The sequence below is a fragment of the Dermochelys coriacea genome, chromosome 2 (genome assembly GCF_009764565.3).
Source record: "Dermochelys coriacea isolate rDerCor1 chromosome 2, rDerCor1.pri.v4, whole genome shotgun sequence".
In the NCBI taxonomy this organism is placed as follows: Eukaryota; Metazoa; Chordata; order Testudines; family Dermochelyidae; genus Dermochelys; species Dermochelys coriacea.
Genome location: NC_050069.1, coordinates 232,695,325 through 232,721,770, shown reverse-complemented (window position 1 = coordinate 232,721,770; position 26,446 = coordinate 232,695,325). Strand labels below are relative to the sequence as shown.

General features: G+C 42.0%; 1 protein-coding gene across 1 annotated transcript in view; it reads right to left on the bottom strand.

Annotated features, from left to right (window-relative positions):
- Positions 1-26,446, bottom strand: part of MALRD1 (MAM and LDL receptor class A domain containing 1) — a 481,748-nt gene that overhangs the window by 32,515 nt on the left and 422,787 nt on the right. Inside the window, 1 exon segment of the mRNA XM_043509412.1 lies at positions 21,586-21,652. Within this exon segment, the coding sequence (XP_043365347.1) occupies positions 21,586-21,652 (67 nt within the window).

Below are 26,446 nucleotides of genomic sequence, written 5' to 3'. Positions count from 1 at the left end.
ACTGAGTAACAGGCCAACCGTATCCTAGGTCTTCCAAGGATAGGCCTTGTTCAGCCAACAAATTACAAGGCCAAAAGTGCAAAGTGAAATCCATTAAAAAAAATCCAAACCAAATAAACCTTCAACTGTTCCACTGCTAAGTCAGCTAAATGCAGGGTTCTATATCAACATGAAGATCTTTGGTAGCAGATTTACACAATATTCTGCCTCACTTATGTTCTGCACTTTGATGTGCTGGCTTTTTGCTCTGGACTTGTCTTAGCAGGGTTTTAATGAACGAGGAGTGAACAGCACAGTTTATTTAGCCAGTGACCTGTTTTGTGAAGTAAAAGTTGAACTAATATTTTTCTATGTGTTATTCATCACAACGTTCACCTGCTTTTTTGTTAAGCTAGGTTTGCAGATGGAGCTATGATTATTTACACAGGTGAAGATTTGGCCTATAGTTTTTATGACACTACAATTTACATACATCATACAGTTTGATCACAAGTTAACACCATAACAACTGCTACTTCAGTCTGTCACTTCTAGTGTAAGCCTATTACTGGAATTATCTTTCTACCAGAATTACACAGTTCACTCACCAGGCCATGCAAAATTGTTGTCCAATAGGTATACAACACTAAGTGGGGTGACAAACAACAATAAATTTCAGCTTATAAAGTATGCACTTGATTAGCAATATAGAAACACTGCATCAAACTATGGAATAAAGCTGTAAATCCAAAATATAAGACTTCAGTAGGATCAGTATGTGGCCTAAAATATATAAATCCAGATAACTGTTCCAATAGAATGTTTTGATGTCATATAGTGCACTGGCACTAGCAATTGGGGGGTGGGGGGAGACGGACGGACTGATAGGTGTAGGTCAAATTTTGGTGCCTCTATTTTTGGATGGCCAAATCAATGCATTTAGGGCTTGATTTTCAGAGTCACTGAACAACCGCTGCTCCTACTTAACTTGTCTCAAGTTGACTGCCCAAAATCTGAGGAATTCAGTTCATGAAGAGTTTGGAAAATGTAGCCCCTAATGTTTACATTTTTCACCTTCATAGAAGTTAAAGAAGTTAGTGCATCCAGTCCACCTCCCTGCTGATGGAAGAAACTGTAAAACTGCATATCTATTCTCTCAGATAAGGATAGCTTCTGTATGTTTTCAACCATTTTTAAAATTTTACTAAATATGTTCTAAAATATTGACTCTGAGGAATAGCTTAGCCGGAAAGCTGCATCTTTGAAACCTAAAGTATAGAAAAGGAAACTGAATATTTTGCTCTGAACACAGATTTAATTTAATTATTTCTTCCTTCCTGATAGGAATGGAGGTGAAAGAGGATAAGCAGTTTTCATATTTGGCATTTTTCTGATTGTGCTACTACACAAATGTACCTATCTCTGGGTATAATTATATTAACTGAGCATTTGACTCCTATCAAGACCACAATAGCATTATTTATTTATTTATTTATTTCCCCAAGAAAAAAATGCTGGGAACTCTCTTTCCATGAGGTTTCAATAAAAACAGCCTTCCTGTTGCTCTGGTCACCCACATGGCAAAAAGGATGTTAAACTGTTTGCTGACATGTCTCTTATGGTTTGGACCTGAGCCTTCTTTCATGAGCCTGTTGCCAAAAGTTTGACTTGCACAGAGAATATTATGTGGGTTGTGACTTCACTGAGAACTGAGACCCAGGAATGGGCAAAATATGCTGTGGAGGCTGCACACTGGCCATATCTGTGGTGATTAGGAAAGCATTACTGGTTCCACACTTTTAAAGCTGCAGCAGATGTACTTATTTTGTGGTGACTGCAACTCCAGCCCCTAAACCCTGGCTTAGCTAATCACAAGGAAGGTAAGTAAATGGACTATTTTCTCATGACATTTCATAAACACAGGGTTTCAAAATGAATGTAGATGGAAGGGCCATTTTGAGTCCAATAACCGCTCCCCGAGCTGAACCCCTTGTCATATGCATATAATTGTGGTTTGCCTGAACTGGAGGAAAGTTCAGGATAATCATTTTGAAAGACTGGCATTGCTTAGATAGTATCTATATCAATTCCTGTCTCACCCTTGAGCCACTTGAGAAGCTACATGGAACCAAGTACACAACCGCTTGGCCATCTAGTTTTACTGTGTATTGATAAACTCACTGATGGTTGATAATGACATTAGTAAGTTCCATACACTGACCTAGATCCAGATGTCTAACTCCATTAACATCAATGTTAATCCATTAACAAAACAATCGGGAACCTTCTGGAGACAATTAAGACAGACAGGCAGATTGGCTGCAGGTGTTCTAATCAAGAAGATGCTAGAATCAATTAAGGCAGGCTAATCAGGGCACCTGGGTTTAAAAAGGAGCTCACTTCAGTTTGTGGTGTGCGTGTGAGGAACTGGGAGCAAGAGGCACTAGGACCTGAGAGTGAGAACGTGGACTGTTGGAGGACTGAGGTGTATAAGCATTATCAGACACCAGGAGGAAGGTCCTATGGTGAGGATAAAGGTGTTGGGAGAAGGCCATGGGGAAGTAGCCCAGGGAGTTGTAGCTGTCACACAGCTGTTCCAGGAGGCACTCTAGACAGCTGCATTCCACAGGGCCGTGGGCTGGAACCTGGATTAGAGGGCAGGCCCGGGTTCCCCCCAAATCCTCCCAACTCCTGGTCAGACACAGGAGTCGTCGACCTGGACTGTGGGTTCAGAAAAATGGCCAAGCTGAGAGCTGACATGAAGCTCCAAGGCAAGCAAATCCGCCAATAAGTGCAAGACCCACCAAGGTAGAGGAGGAACTTTGTCACAGTACATATAGAACACTTAGCACAATGCGACACCTAGCAGCTATTGCAATACAAAGAATTACTTATATTATGCAATACTTGGTCTTTGACTTATATGAGCATTGTAGTTATACTCTGCTGCATTGTAAAACTGTATATAATAGAGCAGTGGTTCCCAAACTTGTTCTGCCGCTTGTGCAGGGAAAGCCTCTGGCAGGCTGGGCCGGTTCATTTACCTGCTGCGTCCACAGGTTCGGCCGATTGCGACTCCAAGTGGCCGCGGTTCAGTGCTCCAGGCCAATGGGAGCTGCTGAAAGTGGCAAAAGCCGAGGGACATACTGGCTGCCACTTCCAGCAGCTCCCGTTGGCCTGGAGCAGCGAACTGCGGCCACTGGGAGCCGCGATTGGCTGAACCTGCGGACGCGGCAGGTAAACAAACCAGCCCGGCTTGCCTGGGGCTTTCCCCACACAAGCGGCGGAACAAGTTTGGGAACCACTGTAATAGAGCAATAGGAAAAATGGCAAGTTCAAGTTTTAATGCTATTTTGTACTTCTTGCAAGACATTTTTCACTGCCAATGCAAATAAATAAACAAGTCCATAATAATTCTAGGAAGAGGCAAAGGTCAGTTTTCTCTTCATGCCAACCTATTTAATCACTTATCCTCTTATATTAAACAAAACATATCGCTGTGTTTTATATTCTCATCTTGATGCATGAGGATTTGTGTACTTAGGGCTATGATTACTGAGATGACTGTCGAGTTCCAAGTATATCAGAGTTCTATGTTTATAATGAATTGCATCTTTCCAATATAACAAAATACTGAAAAATATTTAATGGTATACAGGGAGTAAAAATATATTATGTGCGTAAAGACAATAGAAATATATTAACAAAAGCTTACCTATAGTACAAGTTAGTACAATACAACATAATTTGTATTCTTGGTTAAACAGTCTGCTAGCTTTATTATTTATTTACTGAGAACCAACAGAAAGTGTTCCACAGCTACTGGCAGTAAATAAAAATATTTTCAGTCTCTGGTCCATATTTGGTCTCATCTTAATAGGCTTTACAAATTGGACCTACACAAGGTTTGGGAGGAAGGGCCAAGGTCTGGAGCCCCTGTGCAGCCTCCAAATGGCCATTATTCTGCAGCACCAGAGCTGCAATGGTAGTGGTGGCACCCTAATAGGTAGCCACTACAGCTTTGCCTTGACAAACCAAATCATCCCATACACAACCCTCTGTTTTGAACTGTTGTAAAGGGAACTGTCATGCAGCAATAATCTGCATATTGAGGTTACCCCAATGAGTTACTATATCTATATTAGTGCAATATTTTAAGTGTACTTAAAGATAACACATTTTATAAGAGAACTTACTTCAAATTTCTTAAAATCTCCAGAAAAACATAGCATTTGCATTATTATTACTCCATGGAGGACTGAAATAAAAAAAGGATTGTGGTTCCCCACCCCTGTTCAAAAGCTGTTGGAGATAACCTCTGGTTAATGAACTCCTACTGACCATTGTCCTTCTAGACTACAATACATATCAAACCACCCACTTTAATTCATGTGAGAATAAATCAATGGTTTGCAAATGGCTTGTTCCAGAGAAGAACTCCCTATTCATAACATTATAATTCTATCCTGTGCAAACATCAAGATTCTGAACTGAGCATTCTGGTGTGTCTGGTGTCACTGTTTGAAAGGGAGTCCAAGAGCCCAGGTCGAAACCTCCACACCAGTGTCTAAGGGTACAAAATTCCTGTTACATTTTATGGGAAATCAGTCATCATGTAATCTTAAGTATTTACCATCTTTGTTTTGTTTTTGTTTTACAGTCCCAGGCCAATTTTTGGCCTCACTGAAGGGCATGGAAGTTTTGCTATCAATTGGAGTAGGACAGGAGTTTGTCTGTGGAAACCACCAGTAGTTAACAAAGGAGTCTGTCAAGAATGGTAAAGACACAAAATTAAAAAGTTATTTGAAATACATATTTGAAATAGGTTTTTGCTGAGAATGGACCAAAGTGCAATGCACCAGGGCAATACCCAGCTAGTATATGCAGGCTGCCTCAATGCTTATGATGCTCTAACACAGAGATTCTCAAATTGTGGCCCATGGACCAACAGTGGTCCATCAGCTCCATTCAGGTGGTCCATGGATAGTTCCCTCTAAGGTGCATGCCTGGGCAGCTGCACACAAGACAATGAAGGGCCACCCACCTAATTAGTGGAGCTGTGCAGTCGTGGCTCCACTAATTAGGTGACTGGACCCTGGAGAAGATGCACGTGTAAGGTGAGCCTTGTGGGGAATAGAGGGTAGGTGGGAGGGGGCAGTGAGGTGAGAAGAGGAGGTGGGGGGAATTTGGGACGTGCAGGGCTGTAGCAGCCAGAGAAAGAGGCAACTTTCCCTAACTCCAGGGCTGCGGCTGCCAGGGACAGATGGCCCTCCTTCCCAGCCTCAGCAATGTGGCTGCTGTGGCGGGGGAGAGAGGGAGAGACCCCTCCTCCTTCCCAGCCCCAGCTCGGGGGCTGCCATGTCGGGGGAGAGAGGGCACATCCATCGCATTAGAAAGGTAAAACTACTGATATGAAAATATAAGTTGTGTGCTTTTATTTGTAAGGAAAAAAAAAGTTAATTATTAATTTTTTTATATAGCTCTTTTATCCAAAGCTCTTTACAATAGTTAGCTAATGGTACAAACAACATTTGGAAAGATCATTAAGTGTTCCTCCAAGACTCTCAGCAATTTTCAAGTGGTCTACAGAAAAAAAAAAGTTTGAGAACCACTGCTCTAACATGTATAGAACCAGAGGGAAAATCAGGCAGCCAGTTATGTCTGACAGTCATCCCTCTCTGCTGCAGAAAGGAAATGCAGCACCAGAGAGTTGTCCAGCAGAGTCCTGTAATAGACACACCAATTGTTAAAGTTTTCCCAGATTTTCACCCTGCGCTTTCCAACTGGTCTCAGTGGGAAGGCACAGAGCGTAAAGTAGGACAGGGCTCAACAGAGTAGACAGTAATTGATACAATTACTTTCCAGCACTCTGGCCTGTGACTTGTCTGTGGTCTGTTTTGCTATTTAATCCCTGTGTTCAAAAGCACACATATTGTAAATAAACAGAGATGAGTATAAAATATCGTATGTTTTAGCCAAATCATTTCTCATCCAACAAGGAGATAGTTCACTCTTGGAGTCCAAACCTTTCTGATTGCTAAAAGGTCATGAAAGTAAGCTTACATTAATCGTTTCAAAATTAACTCTTCAGGTGTTTAATTGCCTTCTGCATTTTACAGTGTGTTAGACACAATGGGCCATATTTGTCCTGGGCATAACTGTACTGCCCACCATGTTAACATAAAGGATCTTTCTAAAATAAATGCATCTTAAAATCTGCTCTAATTTTTTCAAGAGGATTGTTCTAAGAAATTGGCTAGATGACCTGGAGATTAATCTATAGACATGGTTCTTTGAACTTTAGGGTAAAAATAAGAATACTTTTTGAGGGCTGTGTGGGAATAGCACATAGTTACAGATTTCCTCTTAGAGATGCAGACTGGTAGCTGATTAAAGCAATGGCAAACATGAAAAGGCCCTTCAGAGTGATGAGAAAAATCCTCTGTGTATATTTGTTTAAAATTAAAATGCACAGAGCACTGCAGATCTGTCAGCATTGTAATAGCTGGCAAGAAAAGTTCAAGAAGTTCTACTTAATTTGGCTTTTGTTAGAGGGTGCCTCAGCCACCTAGCAACAGCACAAAGGGTTTAATTCTCACATAGTTAAACTCATGCTGGCTGAGCAGGAAGAAAGAAAGTAAGATCAGAGAGAGGCAAGGTAACCTGCAGCTTTTGTGCCACCAGGGAGTCCTGCAGGGGCGGACTGGCTGGTCACAGGTCAGGATACTATGCTATCAACACAGAATAGAGGACATACCTCTTTGTCAGGACAAATCTCCCTCTAACTCTTCTAACCACCAACCTACCTCTTCCTAAGTATGGGTTCTCTCCACATCACATTCTTCTCCATTGCTCTAACACTTAACCACACTCTTCCCCGATACAGTTTATCCCCCCAGGCCTTCTTCATATTATATTCTGTATGGTCTCTTTAGATGTTCACAACCAGCATGCAGGTGCCTCTCACTGAGAAATCTCTACATGCAAACTTCTCTTAGGCAATGGAATTCTGAGCTGGCAGAGCTACAGCAGAGACATGCTGCTCTAATCCTTTTAGGGTGAGATTCTGATACTCTTATTCACCTGGAGTGCTTCTTTAAATCTACAAGTAGCCTCACTAAAGTCAATGGGATCGATCTCAGAGCAAGGTACTTATTCATCTTGGGTAAAGCAACTGAAGTTGGCCCTCAATTATTTAATTCTGTGAAGTCCAAAAATGTGCTAGACACCTTATGGACATATAAAAGGATAGATTCCTGCCCCAAAGATGTTTTAATCTCTATAGACAATTTGCAGACAAAAGGCAGAGAGGAGCTGTGAGAGGGAAAGGTGCAGCTCAAGATGTTTTATTCTTTGCCTGATTTCCATTCCCCCCCCCCTAGTTTTTATTTATTTATTTATTTACTTCTGGCTTTCTGGCTATTTCTCTCTTTTTCAGTATAATATAAAATACTATTATTTTTACAGCTTCTCAGCCATGTTCCTAGCAATGCTCCCGCTAATACATTTAAGAATGTGATAACCTCCTTCTCCACAAGACACCATCCCTCCCAGTACAAAGTCCTCCCTCTTACCTCTCAATCATGCACCTCTGCAGTACAGACTCCTCCCCAGACACTTACCTAACCTCTTCCCCATTTTAGACACACTCACCCACACTGACCTCAACATTCAGTGTGATGATAGAGATGGTCCTGGGGTGCTAGTCATAAGGGCAAGCCATAAGGTACTGCCCAGCTAGCAGCCCTCACCCTGACTCTCTACTGCTCACAGGTATCTGCCTTCTCTTTGAGGAGCAGATTGTCTTGTGAATGGGTCTGTAATTTTGTCATATTTGGCACAACTGAAAACTGTGGCAATCCAAGCTGGTACACAGGACATATATAAGACAGGCTGGAATGCTTTTTGCATCTCAAGCATTATGGGTAAGCCTACCCCAGGAGTTTTGTATGGGGAACTACAAATCTCAAGTCCAAGAGATGACTTTTTTCTCAGCATTCTTACAAATCGGAGTCACTTTCACTTTCCTTGTTAAATTATGCTCCGCTGCTTCCGCCCTTCCAATAGAACAGATCCTGCATATTCCGATGGGACTGATAAAATACACTTTGCACTGTTTAAGCAGTAACATTTACCATGTTCTGCTTCTGTTACTCTCAGAACAGGGGCTGGCTCCACTCCGCTCCTCAAACTCATCAGAATGGCTGCATATCACTTTCATGAGTCTCTCCATTTTATTTAGCAACTCAGGATGTCTTGGGTTTGTACAACTGTTTCGTAATGAAAAAAACTATCCACATACCAAACAAGTGATAAAAAGGGATCTGGAAAATATCCGGGTAACAATTCACTGTGCAGGATGACAATAGACTAAATCCAGCCAGTGTCCTTCCATAAAGAGTGCTGTCCTGAATATTGTAACAGTGCTAGTCAAACAATACTTTTGTCAGATCATCAAAGAAATAATATTTCATTTCAGACAGTGGGTTACAGAAAGGTAGAAGATACTTTGCTTTCTTCCAGTTTTACAGAGAAATCCGACCTTCAGTTTCTCATTGCAGAAAATATGCTGCTTAGTAAGAAAATTAAATCTGATTACTTAAATTGATTACCACAGGTTTCTTTACAACGCTGGATGCTCAGAAACAAAAATTTGGGGCAGTGCTGTCACATTTGTTTAATCAAATAAGATGCCTGCATCCATCGTGCTACTCAGAGGTAGAAGTTAACAGGCACAGTGAGGCAAAATGTTTTTTGACATTAAAGAAACTGAGACTGGCAGATTCCTTCCAAAAACACTGTATCCAGAACAGACAGCTAGCTCTGTTTGCCCAGCAGAGAACTCCAAAACCTGGAAAGCAATTTGAAATTGAGGCTTCTCTTTTTGGGGGGAGAAGGAAGTAGATCTTTAGCCACCCACTTCTCCAGGTTCCCGTGGGGTCTATAGGTGTGTGTAGGGAAGGTCTTAACTATTCCTTTCAGAGCCCCCCACAACCCAATCTGTCTTGCTTCCTCGTTCTCCCTACTGGCTTCTCTCACTGCTCTTGTGGGGGGGGGGGGGTTGGTCCAGGTGCTTCTGCCCAGCCCTCAGCTACCTACTCTTTTGGGAGAAGGGATTGTTCCTCCGCAAAACAGTCACATATTTATTATTTTTAGGTGACCCTTTCTCCCCTTCTGTGGTCTCTTGGGACTACTGCTATTTAAAACAGCTGTCCCTCTGTGTAGGGATGCATGGGTCTATCTCAGGATAGGGTTTCTACGTGCAAATAGGAAGAGAAAGAAGAGCTTCAGAACCATGTGTGCACGTACATACACACTTGCACAGTCTATATCTATATGTATGTATTAAAAAAACATGCTTAGCCATATACTCAACCTATCCCTCACCACACACACATGTATTAAAAAGACCATGTTTAGCCATGTACTCAACCTACTCCTCACTTTTTATGGAAAAGGGCCTCAGTGGGTAGAAACAAATTTTAAAACCCTGCTTGAGTTTAAGTGTACCAATTAAATTTAAAAAGTTACTCAAAATGAGTAGAGCTGAGCAAAATATTTCATGGCACAAAGTATAGTCAACAAATTTAGCTTGCTTCCCTGCTAATGGAAGATCAGGATTTCTTCAAAGTCTAATAGTTATTTAAATTCACTCAATGAATTGTCATGATTTTTTTATTCTATGAAGTGATTGCAAAAAGTTCTCTGACAGTCATTGATACTCAGTATTCATAATCAAGCAATATCTCATTCTTACTCCTCACAAAATACAACAAATGTCCAATATTTACTAGCCTAGCTATTACTTCACCACAGTCATGGATACAAAGTAGCTATGTGAGGTTGCATGGTCCTTGTTGCAAAGGAATCAGTTAGATCTTGGTGTGGCTTGTTAAATTGTCTCTGTGCCAGAGCTCTGGCAAGGGGTTTGAGGAACACGTTTACTACCTTTGCATCAAGCAGTGTCCCACCTTCTGTAAAATACACCAATGCATAGTGTTTATTGGTTTGTAATTTTCTGTGTGACTCACAGACAAATCACATCTGGATTCAACATATTTCTGGGCAATAGGTGAGGATGCTGTCACAGAGCCAATTAATTCTCAGGATGTGTAAGAGAGGAAAGATTAGGAGAGGGCTGACGTAGAGTGACAGAAGGAAGATACAACTAGAAATGTAAAAGAAAGAGGACCTCAAGGTACTGTGTTGTTAATACCTTGTTTCACGAGTGTCTAGAAACAAAGTGCACATTCCACCTGGGTAGAGTAGAACAATAACTCAGGTACAGCAATAAGAGAGGCCATGGAAAGCAGTCGGACTGATGGAAAGTCCCATCGTGCTCTATCTGACTGCTCGATACTAGCAATCAGCATCCATCTTGGAAATACTTAAGGCAGAAATCATGGATGTTGAAGTAGTTTTCATTTGATCCTGGACACCTGATGAGTAAGCATGGAACTCACCTCAAATAGCTAGGTACCTCACCTCTCAGAAACCACACAAACCACAATGATAGTGATGTCTCTATTATATTATTATTATTATAATTTTATAATAATATAATAATAATAAACAAACAATAACTTAAATAAATAATAAAACCCCAAGATGGGCAGCAGCCTGGCTCAGCTCGAGTGGAGCCTTCCTTACCAGCATGGCATGAGTTAGAGCTAGTGCCATCCTTGATGATGGGGCACAGCAGCACCTCTATAACTTTCACGGCTGGTAGGAGGCCCAGTTGACCTTGCTGAGAGCTCTAAGTGAGACACCAGACACCACTATGTACATCCCTAGCCCCTGCTACTGAATGCTGCCAGTTCAGAGAATGCTGGCCCTTGAAAATGTGGAAGGAGAGGGCTTCTGGGAGCTGATGGCACGTACCATAATGGTAGGTGCCAAGCCATTTTTTCCAAAAGGCCAGGCACAGACTACCGATCAGTGAAAGCAGCAGATTTAGCGTGTCCTTGACAGTGGAGGGAATGGGAGAACTATGATAAAGAAAACTAGTAGCCAAACCATTTCACAAACACACACGCACACACACACAGTCAGCCTTATCTGCAGCATGTTTCAGTCTGACACTGTGCGTGTGTGGATTTGAGTTACAGCACATTGTGAGCAATATGTTGGAGAAGCTGTATGCTGTCACAGAAGACTGCTTGATCATCTCCAATCTCTTTTCTGTGTTTGAGGCCTCCGTAGACAATGGGAAAAATGTGGAGAAGTTAGCTCATGAATGCTGTTTCCCTCACATAACTTGCTTCATGAATGCTTAACCTAATCATGAGGGAGTGCAGTACTGCGAATGTGAACATGGTTCTTAACATACCATTAGAGATCTGAGGCCAGTTCAGCTGCTCTTACAGTTTCATGCCTTCTCTAAGAGCTACAGGAGAAGAATCAGCTTCACTGCCATCAGATGAAGAAAGAGGTAGGGTCTGGTGGAATTAAACACTCTGCATGCGAGACTGCCTCTTGGGGAAGTTATGTATAGTGCCAAGTGTACTACTGCTACCTATGCTGATCCACTCAAGAAAGACATCAGCAGAATGATCACTCATAAAGGATTGTACCTTTGAAGAATCCACAAAGCTGATGACTGGTGATGATGTTGGTGTAATGATTTGGGGAATCTGCCTATGCACAATTTATGAATTCTGAGTGATTTTATGCAACTGCTGCATCAATGAATTCCTCAGCAGATGTGCAATCAACCATCTGGTACCAGGTTTGGTGGCACCTCTCTTCCAGACCAAGAACCATGGAGAGTCATTAACCTAAATAGCTTCCTGTTTAAATGGGAGCACTTTAAAATAATGGAATTGCTGGAGGCTAGGGAACCTGGTTCTTCCCAGATTATCTGCAGCAGAATGGAAAATCTAAGAAGAATAAGAAAGAAACCAGGCATTAGCACCGGCTTTTAAAAATTCAGATGCTGGGAGGTTCAGGGAAGACACAAAAGGACATACTTTCTGAGGAGGAGGGTTTTGAACAACCCCAGCTGAAGGGAGCCTGCTGCAGGAGTCAGAGAGGAGAAGCCATGACCAGGAAGAAAAGACTGAGTTGGAGAAGTAAGGTCCGGGGGTGGGAGGGCGGGACCTGGACCCTGAAAAGACTCAGACCAAAATCCAAAGGGCTCTTGGAGTGGTGAGGATACTGGAGGGAGAGTTTTGCATGCAGGTTTGTTGTTTTTGCATGGATCTATAAGTCTATGTGCTTTCTGTCTGAATAAAGTATTCATAAATAAAATATTGCTCGGGCATGCAGGAGTGAAATCAGGAAGGCCAAATCACACCTGGAGTGCAGCTAGCAAGAGATGTTAAGAGTAACAAGAAGGGTTTCTTCAGGTATGTTAGCAACAAGAAGAAAGTCAAGGAAAGTGTGGGCCCCTTACTGAATGAGGGAGGCAACCTAGTGACAGAGGATGTGGAATAAGCTAATGTACTCAATGCTTTTTTTGCCTCTGTCTTCATGGACAAGGTCAGCTCCCAGACCGCTGCACTGGGCAGCACAGCATGGGGAGGAGGTGACCAGCCCTCTGTGAAGAAAGAAGTGGTTCAGGATTATTTAGAAAAGCTGGATGAGCACAAGTCCACGGGGACGGATGCACTGCATCCGAGAGTACTAAAGGAGTTGGCGGATGTGATTGCAGAGCCATTGGCCATTATCTTTGAAAACTCAGAGTGATCGGGGGAAGTCCCGGATGACTGGAAAAAGGCTAATGTAGTGCCCATCTTTAAAAAAGGGAAGGAGGAGGATCCTAGGAACTACAGGCCAGTCAGCCTTACCTCAGTCCCTGGAAAAATCATGGAACAGGTCCTCAAGGAATCAATTCTGAAGCACTTAGAGAAGAGGAAAGTGATCAGGAACAGTCAGCATGGATTCACCAAGGGCAAGTCATGCCTGACTAATCTAATTGCCTTCTATGAGAGATAACTGGCTCTGTGGATGAGGGGAAAGCAGTGGACGTGTTGTTCCTTGACTTTAGCAAATCTTTTGACATGGTCTCCCACAGTATTCTTACCAGTAAGTTAAAGAAGTATGGGCTGGATGAATGAACGATAAGGTGGATAGAAAGCTGGCTAGATTGTCAGGCTCAAGGAGTCACGATCAATGGCTCCATGTCTAGTTGGCAGCCGGTATCAAGTGGAGTGCCCCAAGGGTAGGTCCTCCGGTCGGTTTTGTTCAATATCTTCATTAATGATCTGGAGGATGGTGTAGATTGCACCCTCAGCAAGTCTGCAGATGACACTAAACTGGGAGGAGAGGTAGATATGCTAGAAGGTAGGGATAGGATACAGAGGGCCCTAGACAAATTAGAGGATTGGGCCAAAAGAAATCTGATGAGGTTCAACAAGGACAAGTGCAGAGTCCTGCACTTAGAACGGAAGAATCCCATGCATCGCTACAGACTAGGGACCGAATGGCTAGGCAGCAGTTCTGCAGAAAAGGACCTAGGGGTTACAGTGGATCAGAAGCTGAATACGAGTGTGCCCTTGTTGCCAAGAAGGCCAATGGCATTTTGGAAATGTAGAAGTAGGGGCATTGCCAGCACATCGAGGGACGTGATCGTTCCCCTCTATTCGACATTGGTGAGGCCTCATCTGGAGTACTGTGTCCAGTTTTGGGCCCAACACTACAAGAAGGATGTGGAAAAATTGGAAAACATCCTTGCATTCAACTACCTGAAAGGGGGTTCCAAAGAGGATGGATCTAGACTGTTCTCAGTGGTACCAGATGACAGATCGAGGAGTAATGGTCTCAAGTTGCAGTGCGGGAGATTTAGGTTGGATATTAGGAAAAACGTTTTCACTAGGAGGGTGGTGATACCCTGGAGTGTGTTACCTAGGGAGGTGGTGGAATCTCCTTCCTTAGAAGTTTTTAAGGTCAGGCTTGATGAAGCCCTAGCTGGGATGATTTAGTTGGGGATTGGTCCTGCTTTGAGCAGGGGGTTGAACTAGATGACCTCCTGAGATCCCTTCGAACCCTGATATTCTATGATTCTATAAGTGTTTAAGAAGTTACTTTGCTCACCCGCTAAGTTCTTGGCTTCGACTGTCATGTGTCCCTGAATGGTCAAACTGCAAACCAGAGTATGCACTAAGGCAGACTCCTGAGAAAAGATATGCTTAAACTGCCTGGGAAACTTGCTTGTTTAGCACCAGGGTAGCTAGACTGTAGGAGTCCTACTTTCAAGAAGGGGTATCAGACAGGGAGTCTGCATGTTGGGAGTGAGTCTATAGGCCAGAGCCGGAGTCTGGGCCAGGAGCCTGCCCAGACTCAGAGGAGCTCAGAAGAACCTGGATCCAGTGTGTGAGCCTGGACACAGCAACACACTAAGTGTCCAGAAGGGGAAGCTTGACCAGCTCTGTGACAGTTGGAATAGCCAGATGATACTGCTTCTCTGCCTGCTGGAGAAGAAATTCATCTCTATGGTCCCAGCAGCATGAACAGGAAACTGATGAGATAGGTCTAGTACTGGCTCACCATACGCTGAAGGGCAACTGGCAAATTACACAGATACATAACCAAGAGCGTGATACCCTGGGTATGTATGTGGACTGAGATTTGAAGTACATTACTTGCCTTCCTACCTCAGGGATGGAGGGAAGAAGAGAGTCATGAACTTGGATTATTTGAATCTGCAAACTTTAAATTCCACAAGCATTTGGATGAGTACCATTTAATCACTCATATGATTGCTAAAAGCAAACACAAAAGAGATGAAGGTGGCCAAAGCAAATTCATTGTTAAATGAAAGCAAATACTCAAGAAAAATGTTTGGCACTGTTCACACAACTTCTACAAAACAGGCTCCACAACACTGATCTTAAGGAGCCACAGAACATTTGCTCTTTTGTATTCAGAGACAGTTCTGTTTATGTTGCAAATGCTGTATTTTCCTGTATTGCTCCCTATTGTTTTTATGACATGAAAACAAGACATTGTTCCTGAAGGGTTCATTTTCTCCTGAAGCTTATTGTTCACTTGCACACTAATATTGTTTGTGACATCACACTTGGTGGCTCTGGAGATGATTATGATGTTAGAGACTTCAGGTGAAAAATAGCAATAGGAGCAGATTAATCCCTCCTGAGCAAGCATTTTGTTTTCATGCAAATATTCTTATTAAAAATAGAGTGTAAAAAGAAAACAGAACACCGTATAGGAAAAACAGAATTGTTTCTGATCAGGATGTTCAGCAAGGAGTTTTCCATGAGACATCAGCAAATCTAAAAAGGAACTTTTCCATCAATACTGTATATTTCCTTTTGCAGCAGGTGGCTTCATTCTTATTTATACTAGGGAAGTCAAATATTTAATCTGTCCTCTAACTCACAAATACACTGAAGTCAGGAAAATTCTTTGTATTTGCCTTGATATCACTTTGCAGATGGTAGTAATATAATGGGAAGATACGAAGCTGAACTCCTCTGTGCTATCTATGTAATCTGTGCATGAATGTCTTCATACAAACAGGCTCTTACCTTCTTCATTCTCCAAAAGCCAAATCTCAATACTACCTGTCTTTTCAACTGTTCTATTCTTCTTTGAATTTCTAAACTCAAACAAGTGGTCTGCAACTGGTATCTAGGCTTCATTTCCTTTAACTCACTCACTTCGCTCTATGAAACTGTTCTCACCAAAGTCTCCATTGACATAATCAAGACTGGTTTCAGAGTAGCAGCCGTGTTAGTCTGTATTCGCAAAAAGAAAAAGAGTACTTGTGGCACCTTAGAGACTAACAAATTTATTTGAGCATAAGTTTTCATGAGCTACAGCTCACTTTTGCATCCGATGAAGTGAGCTGTAGCTCACGAAAGCTTATGCTCAAATAAATTTGTTAGTCTCTAAGGTGCCACAAGTACTCCTTTTCTTTTTATAATCAAGACTAAATCTCAAGGCCTAAACTCCATCCTCATCCTCCTTAATCTTCCAACAACCTTTAACACTTAGAATCACCTCCTCCTCCTTAACATTCTGTGCCACCTCAGGTTTCATAACACTATCTCTGCTTGGTTCTTTCCCCCATCTCTCTGACCACTCATTCAGCAACCCCTTTTCTCCTCTCCTCTTCTCCATTCATGCTTACATGTCCCTCAGGATTACATCAAGCCCTCTTTTCTATCTATAACTTATACTTGGGTAACCTCATCCATTTGCATGGGTTCAAGTATCACCTGCACACCACTGATGCACAAATCTACTTATCAACACCAGACTTATCACCTGCTACACTGAACTCCTTATCATGGCTAAAACAAAGCACACATTCCTTGAAACTCTTTCTCAGCAGCATGCATGATGACCAAACAGTTCCTTTGCTTTCAGTTTTTAAAACCAGCCTCTGCTCTTACCTTCTACCACCCTCACTCCAAGATCCAAAAAGACAATACCTGTAATATAGCTGGTATACCACTTCCCATATGAAAATTCAGAATCACAAACAAATATATGTGCCTACACATAGACAGACATATTCACATAAATGCAGGCCATAACCTGCAACTTGTGTACTCATTTCCACCTGTGCAAAGAGGACAAAACAAATCAGAATGGTAGCATTTTACACCAATTTGTGCAGATGTAAGTGACTACACAAAGTGAAAGGCAGTGGAGAATCAACGCCACAGGCTCCTCCCCAAACATTCATGCACACAAACTCTATGAATGTTCCCACATGAATATGAATGGGGGCAAACATAGTCAGCCAAAATTGCAATTTATTTCCTCCTCCTTCAATCTTAAATAAAGTGGAATTTCTTGCTCCCATATTAAAAGAAAGCAAGTTTCAAATAACTGATTTTATTGCTGAAAAAACCTAGGTACTGAAACTGAGGAAAGAAGCAAAATTTTCTGACTAAGTATGGCAAACTGTAGAACATTCCAGTATTTGATATAGTTGTAGCTAGATCAAAACAAACAGCACACATCTTGGATTGTCCATCAGGCCAATAATGCTTTTGAAGGGAAGTGGGTCTCCTGTATTGACAACTTTTCTTGAAAACATGTGAAAAAGCAGTGGAAATATATAGTTTGTGTATCTAAGTAAATCCCATAAAAGTGTCCAATGACAAAGTGAAATTATTTTTTAAAATGTAATTTATCAGAAATCTGCTGGGAGAAACTTATGTTCCTGATTCCTTATTTGCTTAGTTAAAGGCCCCTTCTCTAAAGTAAGCACTGATCAACTGACTGACAATTTAGCTTTCAACCTTGGTTTCAAAGAGTTGCTGCTTTTTTCAGAGTAACTCAGGTGAATTCAGCAGGAAAAAAATCAGCTAATAATTTGAGTGCAACTCTTAATGTGCCCGTACAAAAAGTTAGTGAGCTGTGCATCAAGTATCACTCTGATGTTACATATAGATTCCACTTGAACAATGTCTTTCATTAATAAATATACCCATGACACAACAGCTCCCAAATCTTGTCTACTGTTAAAATTAAGCCCCAAATGTTCTAAAATGGTGTTCATTTACGAGGGCAAAATTTTGTGTCTGCAAATAACTGTGCCTTCATTTTTGCATCTCTAACCACTGTAGATGCCAACATGAGCAGCGCAAGTTGCATTTTTCACTCTGACTTTTCCTTAATAGACCATGTAATATTTATAAGGTGTGGAATTTGTAGAGACAGAAGCAAATGTATTTGCAGTAATTATCGGCAGCAATTTTTCATTTTATTTACTCTAATGAATCTAGTTATGGTTATAAGCATAATATAGTACATATCATATTTGTTTACACTGAGATTATAATTAATTAAAATAATAATTAAACAATTAAATATTTAAAATGGCATTTTTCATCAAAGGATCTCGAAGTGGTTTACAAAGGTGGTTACAGTAAGTTTTATCCCCATTTTATGGATGTGGACATTGAGGTATAGAGAGATTAAGAGGTTCACATAAAGTCACACACTGAGTCATTGGTAGAGCTGGGAATCAAACCTAGATCTACTGGTTCCCACTCTTTTGAACTCTAAACCATTGACAATAATGCTTCTAACAGGGGAGATGCTGCTTTATGTACAACTTACTCTTGGTTGATTTTTCTGCTACATCCCTCCTCTACCATCCTTTCAGCATGCATTCACTTATACAACATTTATGTCACCCTCAATCTTTGAACCATTGTGTGTAGATACAAATCAATTTTAGACAGCCGTTCATGTTAGTAACAATTTATTTATGGACTTTTATCTAGTACCAAAAATCCAGTGTACTATGGCATCATTTAGAATTGTTTGTGGGCACCTAGGCTTTCTAAGTACAAATTCCTACCATATTACAGGATTTAGAATTTGAGAGACCAGCTCAAACACTGAGGAAAATGTCTAGCTACTAAAAAGTTCCACTTTCATCTTTTCATGCAATAGTGCTAAACACTATTGTGCTACAGGCAATAAACCACTTTGATTGTGGATTAAAACAGATTATTTGGGTCTCCTAAGAGTGATGAGTGAAAATTTGAGGCCAGCTAGCTTATCTAAAAGAAATAGTTAAAAAGCTCTTCGGAATCAACTATAATCCTGTAATCTCAATTCTCCTCTGTAAAATAAAAAGGAAAAGGCATCTTTCTCATTTCTATCTAGTAAAACAAAATCAAACCCTGATTTCTATATTTTGGATAAGAACCAACATTTTCTGAGACACACAGGTACAAATATAACCTCAATCAGTTATCTGTGTATGATGTGTCCTTGAAATTCTAATCTCTGTAGCTCAGTTGGCTAGACATATTCAGTATAATTGAAAAACTGTTTAATGAAGATATATTTCTAACACACTTGTTTTACTACAGGGCAGGGGATGTAATTACATTTACTGCTTAACAATAGACTATCCTTACAATTCAGGCACTAATAAAAGCATGTCTTTTGTTCTCTTTATAGTGGGCAGATGTAGCTGATCCTAAATTTGACCTGCTATGTATCCAGTGTCTGCTTTAAATAGAGGGAAGATAAAGCAGTGAATTGAATATATTATATGTGAACAGTAGTATATATTAAATGTGAATGTACAGTATTGTGCATTCTGTCTGGCTAGTATTAGAGTTAAAACTGTGTATAATCAATTTGGTGAGAAAATATTCTCTTGGCCCCAGCTTTCATTCTGACAGTTGCACAGTCTTTTCACTACTATACCATCCCACTTCAGAGCAATATGACCACATATTTTCAGGGTGTGCCTCTTATTGTTAAGGCTATGCTTTAGTCATAGGTATGTTTAGTAAAAGTCACGGACAGGTCACGGGCAGTGTCATAAATATAAAGGGAAGGGTAACCACCTTTCTGTATACAGAACTGTAAAATCCCTCCTGGCCAGAGGCAAAACCCCTTCACCTGTAAAGGGTTAAGAAGCTAAGATAACCTCGCTGGCACCTGATCAAAATGACCAATGAGGAGACAAGATACTTTCAAAGCTGGAGGCGGGGGGTGGGGGGAAACAAAGGGTATGTCTGTCTGTGTGATGCTTTTGGCGGGAACAGATCAGGAATGCTCTTCAGAATTCCTGTAAAAAGTTAGTAAGTAATCTAGCTAGAAATGCATTAGATTTTCTTTTGTTTAATGGCTGGTAAAATAGCTGTGCTGAATGGAATGTATATTCCCATTTTTGTGTTTTTTTATAACTTAAGGTTTTGCCTAGAGGGATTCTCTATGTTTTGAATCTGATTACCCTGTAAGGTATTTACAATCCTGATTTTACAGAGGTGATTCTTTTACTTTTTCTGTAATTAAAATTCTTCTTTTAAGATCCTGATTGCTTTTTCATTGTTCTTAAGATCCAAGGATTTGGGTCTGTGTTCACCTATGCAAATTGGTGAGGATTTTTATCAAGCCTTCCCCAGGAAAGGGGGTGTAAGGCTTGGGGGGATATTTTGGGGGGAAGACATCTCCAAGTGGGCTCTTTCGCTGTTCTTTGTTTAACACGCTTGGTGGTGGCAGCATAGGGTTCAGGGACAAGGCAAAGTTTGTACCTTGAGGAAGTTTTTAACCTAAGCTGGTAAGAATAAGCTTAGGGGGTCTTTCATGCAGGTCCCCACATCTGTACCCTAGAGTTCAGAGTGGGGAAGGAACCTTGACAGGCAGTAAACAAAAATTCACGGCCTGTGACCTGTCCATGACTTTTACTAAAAATACCCGTGACTAAAACTTGGGGGGGGGGGTGGTTGCCCGGGTGTCCCGTGGGTGCTGGGGCATTGAGTTGCACATCCACTACAGACAGGAACTTAATTAGGTCAAGTAGGAATGCATGGGGCACTGGAGTGACATTCACACCAAAGCAAGCCCCAGCTCAGGGTTCACATACAAATCAGTGGGAGATCTTCAGGTCAGGTGTAAATAATACAGCCCCACCAAAGCTGCAGTCCACCACTACTCTGTGTTTAATTGTAAGCCTGGCTGGAGACAACTACGTCAATATACACACTGCAGTGTCATCCTTTCATCAGTTGTACGAACAAAGGGGCCACTCCCTTAATTTAAGTTATTACTTTTTATACTTTATCAATTTATATTCAGCAACATGAACTGAATGGCAGGATCCATATCTGCCAACTCTGTGCTCCAGATGTCAAACAGATGTTGAAACCTGATCGAGACTTGTGCCTACTACATGATTTTTTCTATCTTGTCTTCCTATTATCCCCAGCATAGGGATTGAAGTACCCAACCTCCACAAATGAACCTTCATACTCCCACCAACCCTTTTGGCTGTGGTTATCAAAGGGATGCAGCAACTGTAGTTTGATACTGTAAGTTTGAACAAGTCAAATGGAAGGCAGATTGAGGCTCCTGTGTTCTTGATTCTTCTCTTGCATTCACCCATGACAGAGACTTAGGGAGGGGCACCAAGGAGGTAAAGCCAACCTCAACTTTCACCCTGATTAGAGGGCTTGATTGTTTTTGCCCACTAGTGTAAGCAGCCACCCCAAACTTACTCTCACTTAATATTGTAGAGATCTTAATCCATCTGTTAATAATTTATTTGGCTAGCTGGTGGTCCAGCCTGTGCTGAAAATACAGAAAATCACTGCTCATGAAAAATAAAAAGCAATTGCTTTTCAGAAGCTGGGAAGGCATTCACAATTGCTCCCCTGGTTTGCACTGCAACATTCCTAAATGCATTTAACCATTTTTTTTGACATAAGTGGAAAAGCAGCAGCTGAAATATGTACAATATGTAATGTTATACCAGAGATACATCACAAATTAATGAAGAGCTGGGAACGTGGTCTGCTGTGAATCTTCCTTGAGATGCACAATATGTCTGTTGTAAACAAGGCATTATTTTTCATAACCATATGTTCTTTTAAATGTTGATGTGCAATATGAGATGGACGAAATGTTAGGTGTTGAAAAAACAGGCCATCCTAACTACAGGACAGATGAAAGTCGTGGAAAATTCTGCTTGTTCGCTAATATTCTTCTCAAAACACCCTCATTATTTGTTGGTCTCTTATTCAGTCAGCTACTGTAAATGAGAATAGTGCAAACTCATGCAGTACAAATTTACTCTTCAGAAATACATTTCCATTGACTGTCATTTCTAATTGTAGGGAACAAAAGAAACTCTTCTCAAAAGAATAAGAGAATGAACCTTACCGGCATAAAGGAACAGCTTCTTTGATGATACAAGTTCCTCCGTTTTTGCAATATCCTTCTGGACAATCTAGGAAAATATAAGTAAACAAAGGTAACTAGATTAAAGAAGATGTAATAGACATTAGTCCGCTCCTCCTGCCAATGCAAGATTTTTTCCCTACATCAGATTTTCTACAATTTGATTTTCAGAGGTGCTGAATACTCACAGCTCTCATTTAGTATATCTGGTGTTTTGGGCGCTGAGCATTTCTGAAGACCAGCACTGTAGGCCCTGATTCAGTAACATACTTGGTCACATGCCTATCCTAAGCATATTAGTATCTCCACCAAAGTCAATAGCACTACTTGTGCTTAAAGTAATTCCTGTGCTTTGCTGGGTCCAGGCCCTAGTGATTTCTCAGGTCAAATTTTACATGACTCTCATAGTGTGGCTTTTGTCATTCATTGAAACCTTCAGATATTACAATATGAAGCTTCCCAACACTATACAATAGAGCAGTGGTTCTTACCCTAGGGTGAATGCACCCCATGGGGGTGCAAGATGCCCTTTCCGGAGGTGCGAGACATGCCAGATTTTTTTAGAAGGTAAATCATCGAAAACACAAATTAAGCACAGGCACGTAAGTACAACTACTTTGTTTCATAAAACCTATGTATTTATTAACATTATACAGTTTTAACGATTACTGTAATACACAAACAAAAATTATATCTCAGTTTAAAGAACTGACCTACTTCAACAATTTTTGATAAGGGGTGCGAGAACATATTTTGAGAACCAAAGGGGTGCAGGCTGCAGTAAAGGTTAAGAACCACTGCAATAGAGTAAAGAGTTAGTTTAGAGTGCTGAACTTCCTAGACTGATTTAGTGCCTATGTCTGATATTCTTATTAATAGTTTAAATGTAAGGATGAGATAAGAACAGATGTTCACCATCTGCTGTGTGTGCCCAGTCTTTTCATTAAAGACTTTTCATAGATATATGTTCATACAGCTCGAGGGAAATCAGTCTTAATAGAATAAGATGTTTAAGAAGAAAGACATGCCAAGCCAAGTGTTGTTTTGGACGTTTGCTACACCTTGGGTATTTGGTGGGCATGAGATCAACCTAAGTTCACATATATTTTAGCATTTACAGATTTAATTTTAAAAAATATTCATTCACCAAAAAAGCCCCAAATAAACCAAAAACAAAACCCAAAGGTTTTAAAATAACAAGATAATTTTTACAAATGTTTGTTATTAGTTCCTTTTTCTGTTACAATGAATATTTGTCTTATTTTATTTACTATTCATAGATTCATAGATACATACATACATAGATTTCTGTTACAATGAATATTTGTCTTATTTTATTTACTATTCATAGATTCATAGATACTAAGGTCAGAAGGGACCATTCCGCCCTGACCGGGAAAACCGAAAAGTCTGCTGCTTGCCAGGGGCTAAGATTCGTGATGTGACGGAGAGACTGCCGAGACTCATCAAGCCCTCGGATCGCTACCCCTTCCTGCTTCTCCACGTGGGCACCAATGATACTGCCAAGAATGACCTTGAGCGGATCACTGCGGACTACGTGGCTCTGGGAAGAAGGATAAAGGAGTTGGAGGCGCAAGTGGTGTTCTCGTCCATCCTCCCCGTGGAAGGAAAAGGCCTGGGTAGGGACCGTCGAATCGTGGAGGTCAACGAATGGCTACGCAGGTGGTGTCGGAGAGAAGGCTTTGGATTCTTTGACCATGGGATGGTGTTCCATGAAGGAGGAGTGCTGGGCAGAGACGGGCTCCATCTTACGAAGAGAGGGAAGAACATCTTTGCCAGCAGGCTGGCTAACCTAGTGAGGAGGGCTTTAAACTAGGTTCACCAGGGGAAGGAGACCAAAGCCCTGAGGTAAGTGGGAAAGCGGGATACCGGGAGGAAGCACAGGCAGGAATGTCTGTGAGGGGAGGGCTCCTGCCTCATACTGGGAATGAGGGGCGATCAACAGGTTATCTCAAGTGCTTATATACAAATGCACAAAGCCTTGGAAACAAGCAGGGAGAACTGGAGGTCCTGGTGATGTCAAGGAATTATGACGTGATTGGAATAACAGAGACTTGGTGGGATACCTCACATGACTGGAGTACAGTCATGGATGGTTATAAACTGTTCAGGAAGGACAGGCAGGGCAGAAAAGGTGGGGGAGTAGCACTGTATGTAAGGGAGCAGTATGACTGCTCAGAGCTCCGGTACGAAACTGTGGAAAAAACCTGAGTGTCTCTGGATTAAGTTTAGAAGTGTGTGCAACAAGAGTGATGTCATGGTGGGAGTCTGCTATAGACCACCGGACCAGGGGGATGAGGTGGATGAGGCTTTCTTCCGGCAACTCACGGAAGCTACTAGATCGCATGCCCTGATTCTCATGGGTGACTTTAATTTTCCTGATATCTGCTGGGAGAGCAATACAGCGGTGCATAGACAATCCAGGAAGTTTTTGGAAAGCGTAGGGGACAATTTCCTGGTGCAAGTGCTAGGGGAGCCAACTAGGGGGAACGCTTTTCTTGACCTGCTGCTCACAAACCGGGTAGAATTAGTGGGGGAAGCAAAAGTGGATGGGAATCTGGGAGGCAGTGACCATGAGTTGGTTGAGTTCAGGATCCTGACGCAGGGAAGAAAGGTAAGCAGCAGGATACGGACCCTGGACTTCAGGAAAGCAGACTTTGACTCCCTCAGGGAACAGATGGCCAGGATCCCCTGGGGGACTAACATGAAAGGGAAGGGAGTCCAGGAGAGCTGGCTGTATTTCAAAGAATCCCTGTTGAGGTTACAGGGACAAACCATCCCGATGAGTTGAAAGAATAGTAAATATGGCAGGCGACCAGCTTGGCTTAATGGTGAAATCCTAGCAGATCTTAAACATAAAAAAGAAGCTTACAAGAAGTGGAAGGTTGGACATATGACCAGGGAAGAGTATAAAAATATTGCTCGGGCATGTAGGAAAGATATCAGGAGGGCCAAATCGCACCTGGAGCTGCAGCTAGCAAGAGATGTCAAGAGTAACAAGAAGGGTTTCTTCAGGTATGTTGGCAACAAGAAGAAAGCCAAGGAAAGTGTGGGCCCCTTACTGAATGAGGGAGGCAAGCTAGTGACAGAGGATGTGAAAAAAGCTAATGTACTCAATGCTTTTTTTGCCTCTGTTTTCACTAACAAGGTCAGCTCCCAGACTGCTGTGCTGGGCATCACAAAATGGGGAAGAGATGGCCAGCCCTCTGTAGAGATAGAGGTGGTTAGGGACTATTTAGAAAAGCTGGACGTGCACAAGTCCATGGGGCCGGACGAATTGCATCCGAGAGTGCTGAAGGAATTGGCGGCTGTGATTGCAGAGCCCTTGGCCATTATCTTTGAAAACTCGTGGCGAACGGGGGAAGTCCCGGATGACTGGAAAAAGGCTAATGTAGTGCCCATCTTTAAAAAAGGGAAGAAGGAGGATCCTGGGAACTACAGGCCAGTCAGCCTCACCTCAGTCCCTGGAAAAATCATGGAGCAGGTCCTCAAAGAATCAATCCTGAAGCACTTAGAGGAGAGGAAAGTGATCAGGAACAGTCAGCATGGATTCACCAAGGGAAGGTCATGCCTGACTAATCTAATCGCCTTTTATGATGAGATTACTGGTTCTGTGGATGAAGGGAAAGCAGTGGATGTATTGTTTCTTGACTTTAGCAAAGCTTTTGACACGGTCTCCCACAGCATTCTTGTCAGCAAGTTAAGGAAGTATGGGCCGGATGAATGCACTATAAGGTGGGTAGAAAGCTGGCTAGATTGTCGGGCTCAACGGGTAGTGATCAATGGCTCCATGTCTAGTTGGCAGCCGGTGTCAAGTGGAGTGCCCCAGGGGTCGGTCCTGGGGCCCGTTTTGTTCAATATCTTCATAAATGATCTGGAGGATGGTGTGGATTGCACTCTCAGCAAATTTGCGGATGATACTAAACTGGGAGGAGTGGTAGATACGCTGGAGGGGAGGGATAGGATACAGAAGGACCTAGACAAATTGGAGGATTGGGCCAAAAGAAATCTAATGAGGTTCAATAAGGATAAGTGCAGGGTCCTGCACTTAGGATGGAAGAATCCAATGCACCGCTACAGACTAGGGACCGAATGGCTCGGCAGCAGTTCTGCGGAAAAGGACCTAGGGGTGACAGTGGACGAGAAGCTGGATATGAGTCAGCAGTGTGCCCTTGTTGCCAAGAAGGCCAATGGCATTTTGGGATGTATAAGTAGGGGCATAGCGAGCAGATCGAGGGACGTGATCGTTCCCCTCTATTCGACACTGGTGAGGCCTCATCTGGAGTACTGTGTCCAGTTTTGGGCCCCACACTACAAGAAGGATGTGGATAAATTGGAAAGAGTACAGCGAAGGGCAACAAAAATGATTAGGGGTCTAGAGCACATGACTTATGAGGAGAGGCTGAGGGAGCTGGGATTGTTTAGTCTGCAGAAGAGAAGAATGAGGGGGGATTTGATGGCTGCTTTCAACTACCTGAAAGGGGGTTTCAAAGAGGATGGCTCTAGACTGTTCTCAATGGTAGCAGATGACAGAACAAGGAGTAATGGTCTCAAGTTGCAATGGGGGAGGTTTAGATTGGATATTAGGAAAAACTTTTACACTAAGAGGGTGGTGAAACACTGGAATGCGTTACCTAGGGAGGTGGTAGAATCTCCTTCCTTAGAGGTTTTTAAGGTCAGGCTTGACAAAGCCCTGGCTAGGATGATTTAACTGGGACTTGGTCCTGCTTTGAGCAGGGGGTTGGACTAGATGACCTTCTGGGGTCCCTTCCAACCCTGATATTCTATGATTCTATGATTCTATGATCATCTAGTCCAACCT